At 42.0% G+C, this 9512-nt stretch overlaps 1 protein-coding gene across 1 annotated transcript; it reads left to right on the forward strand.

Annotated features, from left to right (window-relative positions):
• Nucleotides 1-1831: 1831 nt before the first annotated feature.
• On the forward strand, nucleotides 1832-9007 carry MED4 (mediator complex subunit 4). Its single transcript, XM_071739311.1, has 7 exons — nucleotides 1832-1971; nucleotides 4205-4271; nucleotides 4596-4766; nucleotides 5161-5218; nucleotides 6127-6213; nucleotides 6965-7096; nucleotides 8259-9007. Exons 1-7 carry the CDS (start codon nucleotides 1862-1864, stop codon nucleotides 8429-8431), a joined length of 798 nt encoding a protein of 265 aa, XP_071595412.1. The 5' UTR covers nucleotides 1832-1861; the 3' UTR covers nucleotides 8432-9007.
• Nucleotides 9008-9512: the final 505 nt, after the last annotated feature.

A 9512-nucleotide genomic window follows, 5' to 3' on the forward strand; every position in this document is an offset into this window, starting at 1 on the left:
CCTGCTGACAGCAGAAGGATGCTGGGCTGGGTAACTCTGCTCTTCAGTGGACGTGCTCGTCCTGGTTATAAATCCTGCCCCCAGATCAGCTTTCACTCGGTGCTCCCTCATCTGCCCTCCACCCTTTCTTTCTTTCTGAGTCTCTTCCCATTACTGGAACATTCATCAATATAAAAAATTCCACTGGCTCCACTGCGACCCCACCCTGAGCCAGAGGCTGCCTGCTTACAGCACCAGCAACATTTTAAAAATCCACAGCAGTGTTCTGTTTTGTTTTGGTTTTTTTTTTTTTGTTTTGTTTTGTTTTTGGTTTTTTTTGTTTTTTTTTTTTGGTTTTTGGTTTTTTTGTTTTTTTGTTTTTTTGGTTTTTTGTTTTTTTAATTACAGCTCGGCTGCTGGCAGGCTTGGGGGTAGGATTTGCATCTGTTACCTGCTGGGAACACTATGTGCGGAGCTCTGCAAAGGATGCAATGCTGCCTGTGGCCTCCGCTTCCAGAGGGGCAGGACAGGGGGGACGCTGCCAGCACCTCTGACTGACAGACCAGCTCAGAGGAGCTCCTGGCTCTCACTTGACTTAAAGCTCAGGGTTTTTGTTACGTTTTCAGGATCATAGAATCATAGAATTGGCTGGGTTGGAAGGGACCTCAGAGATCATCAAGTCCAACCCTTGATCCACTACCGCTGCAGTTACCAGACCATGGCACTGAGTGCCACATCCAGTCTCTTTTTAAATATCTCCAGGGATGGAGAATCCACCACTTCCCTGGGCAGCCCATTCCAATGTCTGATCACCCTCTCTGGAAAGAAATTCTTTCTAATGTCCAACCTAAATCTCCCCCGGCACAACTTGAGACCGTGCCCTCTTGTCTTGCTGAGAGTTGCCTGGGAAAAGAGACCAACCCCCCCCTGACTACCCCCTCCTTTCAGGGAGTTGTAGAGAGTGATGAGGTCTCCCCTGAGCCTCCTCTTCTCCAGGCTGAACAGCCCCAGCTCCCTCAGCCTCTCCTCATAGGATCTGTGCTCGAGTCCCTTCACCAGCCTGGTTGCCCTCCTTTGGACCTGCTCTAGGACCTCGATATCCTTCCTGAACTGAGGGGCCCAGAACTGGACACAGGACTCGAGGTGAGGCCTCACCAGCGCTGAGTACAGGGGCAGAATCACTTCCTTGGACCTGCTGGCCACGCTGTTCCTGATACAGGCCAGGATGCCATTGGCCTTCTTGGCCACCTGGGCACACTGCTGGCTCAAATGCCTGTTGGCAGGATCGTACACTTAAGCTTTTTCTTCAGCCATTATCTAAAGCACCATCTCATCCTCCACCCCGTAAAAATCACCCCAGGGATTTTAGGACGCCAGGACTCTGAAAAAAAATGAGTTAAAAAACTTTGTGCCGTAATTCAGTCACCAGCCCTTCCCCTGCAGTTTGTTTTCTGTCTTTAGCGTCCATCTGAATCCCATTTGGGGGCTCTTCGCGGGGAACCCGAGGACTGGGAACGCATTCACCACAGCAACCAGCGCAAATCCTTGGGTGAGCACCGGGCTCCAGCAGAGGGCCTTTACAAACACGCATCTGGCTTCGCCGAGGCAGCTGTGACCTCCTTTCCCCTCACACCCACGGCTCTCCACGCCGAACCCTTCCCCATCCTCCTTCTCTCCCTCCGGGCCGCTGCCCCTCAGCCCTTCCCGCCCCAAGAACGAGGGGGGAGGAAGGGAGGGAAGAGCCGCCCCCCCTCCCTTCCCCTCACTGCGCATGCGCTGCCCGCCGGGCCCTTGCCGAGCGCCCCTCCGGCGCTAGGGGGCGCTGCCGCCTCCCCGCGCGGGGCCGTCCCTGGCAGGGGTGGGGGGTGGGGGCGGTTCCCGGATGATGATGGCGGCGGCGGCGGTGGCTGCGGTGGCCGCGGGAGGTGGGGAGCGGAGCAGCACCCGGGACCGGCTCCTGGCGGCGCTGGAGGATCTGGAGCTCTTGGCCAGGTACCGCGTTCTGCCCGCCCCGCACCCCGGGGAACGGGATGGCAGAGCCAGTGACGGGGTGCGGCGATAGGAACGGGTGCCCCCGGGATCGGGCTGAGGGAGGAGCGGCCTGACCCCTTCTCTCGTGGGGCTGCGGGGTGGGAGGAGGGCCCGGACCGGCTATGGGCTTTTTCCTCCTCTGGGGCCGTCCCCAGGCCGGATCCTGCGGGAGAGGGGCCGGAGCTGCGCCCCGGGGCTCGGCCCGGCCCTGCTCCGCAGCTCTCAGCGGGTGCGAGAGCATCGGGGGCACTTGAGCTCCTGTTCCCAGAGAAGGAGAGCTTCCTCGTCCTCCCACTTGGCGTTTCTTTCTTGGTTGACATCTGCGCTTCCTGTGAAACCTATTTTTGGGCTTTTTATTATTCGCTAAAAGTCACGCCCAAGTCAGAAAATTTGTCGGTGGTTTCGCATGATTGAAGCTGTTCTGGCCATTGCTTGTGTTGGTGTTAAACTCACTCAAAGCCGAATGCAGAGCTCGTCTTGGGAGTGCTCACTCACCCGTGCTCACTTAGTCCATGCTCTTGAGATTGGACTGCTAACCCTCACCCCTGTTGCCCACCCTGTTTTGGAGGCACAGCTGGCAGTGCAGCTGAACTGGTTCCTAATTATTTTCCTCCTCTAGAGGAGAGCAGGAGCTTAGGAAGACTTTTTCAAAGGAAATAAATAACCCATACTGCTAAGGTGGCTGGCTTGCTCTGTATGATTATCACAGGTAGAACAGGGACAATATGTTGGTCAGTTGCTTTTGTTGTTTCTGGCTAGGTCTTATTTCCATTTTTAGATTTTTTTGGTGACATATGGGTTGCTGGGGAACATGTGTTTTTGAAAAACAAACAAGCAAAAAAGAAAACAAAAATAAAGAAAAGCGCTTTTGCTCTTTATCTAAACTAGTATTCTGGCATAATGAATCCAGAGCAACTTTCAGCATTGTTTAGTGAATCTTCCTGTTGATCATCAAAGGGCTGTAGCACTGTGGAATGAGGCCTTTCACAGTCCTGGTATGGCTTTGGTGGTAGGGGAAAAACTAAGCAACATGTTTAATCTATGGCCTTTGTTTGATCTTCACCTCTGCATTATTCAGCTAACACAGGACAGAATGACAAACCCTCCATGACATCAGTCTTCGTGGTGATAGTTGCCCTACCTAAAGCAACTGCTTTATTTGCAAGTGCTCAGTATTGGTCAGGTAGAATGAAGCTTTGATGATAATGACAAGTTTCTTTATTCTCTAATTATTTTAAATTATTTTAGTGTTCAGGAGATATTAAGAGACATAATTAGAGGTGCTATTTAGAACTTTGCTGGTGAGAGGCTTTTTCACACATTTTGGAAAGTGCCTGTTCTTATTTTAAGGTTCTGGCTCAGCTGTACCTCCTACTTGAGCTGCTTGCACTGGACTAAGCAGAGGATCAGTACTCTTTTTAAGTACAGTCCCTTCAGATAGATAGTTACTCACACATAGTGTTGCACTGCCATCCTTAGCCCTAGAAGCCAAATAAGTTTGGTAAATTTACAGAAAATGCTTCTTTGCATTGTGGTCTTGTTTAGTGAGTCACTTCTGAGCTTCTAGGTGGCTTTTCAGGATGGTGGCAAAGTAAATGGGTCCCTAGAAGCATGATCAATATGTTTATTTGAGAAGGACTTATATCCTAGCACCAGAATATGACTAGTTTTTTGGGTTTTTTATTTTATTGTGTTATGCAACTAATATACCACTGTGGAAATATTTGTTGTTACAGAAATACTGTCACAAAAAACTGTTCAGGAAAGCATAGACTTAATTGTGCTAAACCCAATGTGAAATGTGCTCTGTTGGGAAAAAATGGAGAAGTAGAATAGTGAATACAACTTTCATGCCTTCTTGCAACAAAGGCAGTAGAAGTAGGATGTGAATGCATTTCATTATGCTGTTTCTTCTTTCAGCTTCTGCTTAGGTCTTGAGTAGTTCAGTTTGGCAGAAACTTAGCAGGTTTCATGAGTAAAAATACAGATGAGCATTCCATGAGGTCAAAGAAGGAAACGTGCACCAATTATGAGATTACTCACAGAATTACTCTTAAGGGGAGAAAGCTCTGTCAACACTACTATAAAATACATGAATACTTCCTTAATAATAACAGTACTCTCACAAGTTTGAGATTACTTGGTATGATTTACAAACAATGCCCTAGAAAATTGCACAGAGTTTTTCTTTCAGGGAACTAATCGAAATTTTGGCAATTTCAAGAAACCAGAAGCTTCCACAACCAGGAGAGGAGAGCCAGGTAAGCTGAATTTCTAAAATGTATTTCTTTGGTCAAGCACAATGTTTTACTTCTTTTTTTTTTGGTTTTTTACTTTCTATCTCACTTTATCCTTGCCTATACTCAGACTTTGGCTCTGCTACAAAGGCATTCTTGGTTTTCATTTTGTTTGTTTGTTCATTTATTGTATGCTCCATAGGCTGTTTCTACAAATAGAGGAAGAAATTGTTTCCTTTTCCATGCAAAATATTCCAGTGGATCTCAGAGCTGTTCTTTGCAGCAGAGTTGAGGGAACATTGTTGGTGGTGGCTAAATTAAAAGTTTGACAAAACTCTTGTTCAATAGATCCTGGAACTGCTGATTCAGAGAGATGGAGAGTTTCAAGAGCTAATGAAGCTGGCAGTTGATCAGGGGAAAATCCATCATGAAATGCAGCTTTTAGAAAAGGTAGTAGAAAAGAGGGATAATGATATTCAGCAGCTGCAGAAACAACTAAAAGAAGCAGAGCACATACTGGTAAGTTCATAATGATATATTTGAGCATTTACTTGTGAAAAAGGTGGTTCTGGATAAACAGATATTTTGTTAGTTTGATATTTAAAAACTCATAAAACCTCAGTGTGGTTTTGTTTTGTTTGGGGTTTTTTTCTTTTTTTTTCTTTTTTTTTTTTTTTCTTTTGGAGTCATATCCTGTTTAGTTACAGTATTTAGTTTTGGTTTATACTGCTAATTTTCTTCCAAACCTACTTTGTTTCTTTTCATTTTGAAAATGTTCAGTGAAAAGTTTTCTCTCTTAAAATGCAACTAAATGCAAGGTTTTATTCACAGAGATGACTTTATGTCAACATATACAAATTAAAGATGCATTGAAGGTTTCGTTTAGCTTGTTTGTCATTTTTTTTACAACTAGGCAACAGCTGTTTATCAAGCAAAGGAAAAACTGAAATCAATTGAAAAGGCAAGAAAAGGTGAGTATCATCACAATTGTACATACCACATAAACACAGTTGTAAACAAAGTTGGTAGTGAGCTCAAGTTAGGATTATTACTTGTTTTTTTTAAAGTTCTACCATCACAGCATTGTATGCTTTCCTTGAAAACAAGTATCCATTTCATTATGAACTTACCTATAGCCATTTCTTCAGAATAAAGTTAGGAATTCATTATTTTTTGTGGCAAGCATAATATTAAATTTAAATTCAAGTATCTCAGCACTCTTCTTTGGTATTAGTAGATCTGATTACAAGTGTCAACAAATTGCCTCAGCAGGTCTGTTGAGGAAAGGGAGAGAATGTGTGCAAGTGCCTCCTATTTGAATGACTGACTGGTGGTGATACCAAATTCCTGCTGCTACTCTGTGGCACTTTCCAAGCTAAACTGACCTTTTTTTTGTTTGTTTGTTTGGTTGGTTTTTTTTAAAGTATTTTCTTGGTGTTGTTTTAGCGTCTTTTGTCATTTTGCTACACTTGCTTAATCAAAATGGAGGAATCTCAGTTTCTCTTACAGGCACATATTTAGAAGGGCTGCAACATGTGTGCTCTAAAATAAATAAACAAAAAAATTCTTTACTACAGGAAGTTCCATAGTAAAGCAGGTGCTGAGGTTTTCATACAATTTATGCTGGTCAAGTACACTGCTTAAAAGATTGGGTGTTTTTGTTTCAAGTTGCAGTTCAGTTGAAGAACTGTTGCTGTTGAAAGTGTACCAAACCCAGAGCTGTAGGATCAGTTCACTTGGAAGCTTGTCCTTGCATAATGTAGGAATCCTCAAAGCAGTCACTGCATTTAATATTTGACAAAATGACATATTACCAATCTTTCTAATATTGATGCCCAGTATTCTGAAATAATTGAGGACTTTCCTCCTTTTCTTTCAGGTGCCATTTCCTCTGAAGAAATAATTAAATATGCCCATAGGATCAGTGCTAGCAATGCTGTTTGTGCCCCTCTGACGTGGGTACCAGGTAACTTTCATGCTCATGACAATAAGCATTTATTTTTTTAATAGTAAAGCATCATCACTATCTGATCTTATAATCCTTTTATATAGTGAAAAACAATGTGGTTTATTAGAGTAACATTGTTTTAAACAGCTGTATCTACTATTTTCAACAAAAATGGATATCCAGAGTCCTATTGACTCTTCAAAAGGGTATGAAACTGCTTCCATTACTGAGTGGCCTCCTTTGCTCTCCTTTGGTTTTCCCCTAAATGTTGGTCCCAGCAATAGGTAAAAACCAAGTATATTTAAGACTTTTCCATGTGCTCAGTTGGATTGCCTTCTGCCCCTTACAATATTCTTTACAGGGAGTGTTGGTAATCAGTGGAGTCAGAAGCAGGGCTTTCAGCATGTCAGGTTTCAATTATGGAAACTATTCTTCTTGTCTAAAATAAGAACGGGTGTTTTTGAAATTCCTGTCCATGCTGATTTGCTGTGAAATAGCAGGGAGAGAAAAAATACCTATCTTGTAAACATAGTAGCTGTGGTGATGTTTTTTAATGTGTTTTTTCTGCCAAGTTTGAATAAACAAAGAAAGCCTAAACAAAAAATACACTTGAGTTTTAACCAAACAGTTGTGATGCTCATTGCTTACCTAAGCAATCACTGTATGGTGGGGGTTTTTTTGGTTAAGAAACTGGGCACTGAAAAAAAAAGTATTTGCCAGTCAATTGTTTATTTATAAACATTTATGTGTTGTGTTTTTCTTTTTAAAGGGGACCCACGTAGGCCTTATCCTACAGATCTGGAAATGAGGAGTGGTCTCTTGGGTCAGATGAACAACCCGTCCACCAATGGAGTCAATGGACACTTGCCAGGGGATGCACTTGCAGCAGGCAGACTGCCAGGTAGGAGAAACTTGGTGCTTTTTTGCTTTTCTTTATTCCTTTTCATAGCAGTTACACATTTCCCTTAGCAAAGGCAAATCAGAGTCAAATAATTAATATTATGGCTAACATTTGTTGCCTAGTAATGAAGATCTAGTAAACAAATTTAAAACTAGAAATTGCATCATTTTCTTTTATTTCATGCTAAATCATACTGCAGACACTACAACTGAGCCCATATAAGTAACACTCACTTTGTTACCCTTCACTTGTTTTAAATTGCTGTAAATTAGTGATGCTGAATCATATTACAAAGAAGCATTTTCAAAACAAACATTTTTTTAGTGAAGATGGCAAAAGGTATGTAACTGTGGAAGCTGTATTTGGAAGAAGTTTGTCAATCCCTACCTTCCTTGAACCCTACACTCTATAGCCAGGCTGTTTGCTTAGAAGTTCTGGATAGATAAGACATTGCAAAGCTGGTAGGGTAGTACCTTGAGTGTAGGAACTGAGCTTTAATCTCTTAATTGCCTAGTGAAATGGACACTTCCCTTAATTTTAGTGGGATTCATTCATTAATGCTAGAATAGAATTTAGCAGTAAATTATCAGAACTCAAATCAAGAATTCAGTGGAGCATTACTCTACTATGATTAGACTAAATTATGTATCCTGAATCTGTTACTGCATGGAGGCATGTCCTGAGAATGCTAATTATGGGATGTAGTCCTTTTAGAGACTTCTAATTTGGAGAAAACCTTTAACTTGGAATTTTGTGGTCTACCTTAAGTATTTATTTGATCTAATATTTTCATCTATTTTTGCATACTGACCAGGGGATGACCATTTTAATTTCTAACAGTAGTTGTGAATGTTAAGTCAGCTCAAACTGTGCTTTGAAGGGAAAAGCTCTGTAGGCATATACAGGGTTTTGAAGTGGAGTGATGAGAGATTACAAGCTACCTACATAAATGTGCCTTTCAGGCAGAGCAGGCTTTTGCAGTGATAGAATGGCTCCATCATGAGATGTTTTCCAGCTGTTACTGGAGGATTTAATCCGCCCAAAATTTAGGAAGGATTTTAAGATCTGCCTTAACTCTAAATTAGAGGTCTGTTTGATCTGTCTTCTTGATTTTATCAATATACAAAGCCAACAGTTGACTGATTATGCCCCTTTTCTCCAGATGTGCTCGCCCCTCAGTATCCTTGGCAGTCCAGTGATATGTCAATGAACATGCTACCTCCTAACCATAGTAATGACTTCCTGCTGGAGCCTCCAGGACACAATAAAGAGAATGAAGATGATGTAGAAGTTATGTCCACAGACTCTTCAAGCAGCAGCAGTGACTCAGACTAGGCTCAAGAGGGAGGGGCAGTATCCTTAGCAAACCTTTCCTGTGGTGAAGGTAGGGTCGATGCTGCTTGCCACAAACTACAATTTTTTGCTCTTCTGGTGGCCCTCTGTAGAGATAGGATAACAGCTGGCTTAGAAATAGGGTGACTAATATAAAACCATGGCCTTTAGACATTTTTTTTCCATTGTTCAAATAAAATGACTGGGAGCTTTCTGCTGGAGAAATGTCAAATTTCCAGTGATTATGTATATGTGTGAATGTGTATGTTTGCAAGAGACGTCTGTGTATATATTTACTATACATTAGATGACAAAAGTTCCTGGGAAAAAAGGTGTAAGGGGAATCCCCTTGTTATGTATGTTAGTAAATTTACTCTATTGAGGATAACCTTTTTTTATGGCACAGAAATGAGACATGAAATTTGTAATTTTAATATCTTTTTTGTTACTGCCTAAATCTATGTTCTTAATCATCTGTGTGCTGAGACAAAAATACAGCAATAAGATGTAAAAAAATGTTTGTAATTATTGTAATATATCGTGAATTATTTGTCATAAATAAACTCAGCTTTGATGTAACTTTGTTTCATTTTGCAAACTTAAATTTTAGCCACCTGAGTTACTGTGTAATTTTAGTATTCAGTACATTTTATCTTGGTATGGGGTTGAATTCTAATTTAATTTCAGAAGTTTGCACTCCAAGCTTCCCTTTGCAGAATTCTAAGTCAGTATTAGAAGTAGCTGAGCAGTCAGGAAGTGGGAGTCTGTCCTTTTCAGCTGAGCTTTATCAGGCACATACATAACTAGGCAGACCCTGAGGCAGAAACATGGAGTGCCTGTTTGTTCACAAGATTTCACCAGTATTTGGTTAAGCATCCTGGAATCCTGAAGATGACAAGCTTTGGGGCATGCTCCAGGTTCAGCTCCTTTCTGTTCAAAGTGCTCACAGATTCTTTATTCTTGTCATCTGTATTTTTTGCAGTTCTTTGAACCTGGTAATTTGTTTACTTCAGCTGTTGCATTTCCTGCCTCAGATAAAATGTTCTTTCATCTCCTTGGGCTTTTCTTTCCTTTTTCTTTTTTC

Source organism: Heliangelus exortis, chromosome 1 (assembly GCF_036169615.1).
Source record: "Heliangelus exortis chromosome 1, bHelExo1.hap1, whole genome shotgun sequence".
In the NCBI taxonomy this organism is placed as follows: domain Eukaryota; kingdom Metazoa; phylum Chordata; class Aves; order Apodiformes; family Trochilidae; genus Heliangelus; species Heliangelus exortis.

Bases quoted from the DNA above. Each gene is read 5' to 3' on its own strand.
- MED4 (XM_071739311.1), top strand. From the start codon at position 1,862: ATGATGATGGCGGCGGCGGCGGTGGCTGCGGTGGCCGCGGGAGGTGGG. The intron at 1,972-4,204 runs GTACCGCGTTCT...TTTTTCTTTCAG, and splicing joins GATCTGGAGCTCTTGGCCAG to GGAACTAATCGAAATTTTGG. The intron at 6,214-6,964 runs GTAACTTTCATG...TTCTTTTTAAAG, and splicing joins CCCTCTGACGTGGGTACCAG to GGGACCCACGTAGGCCTTAT.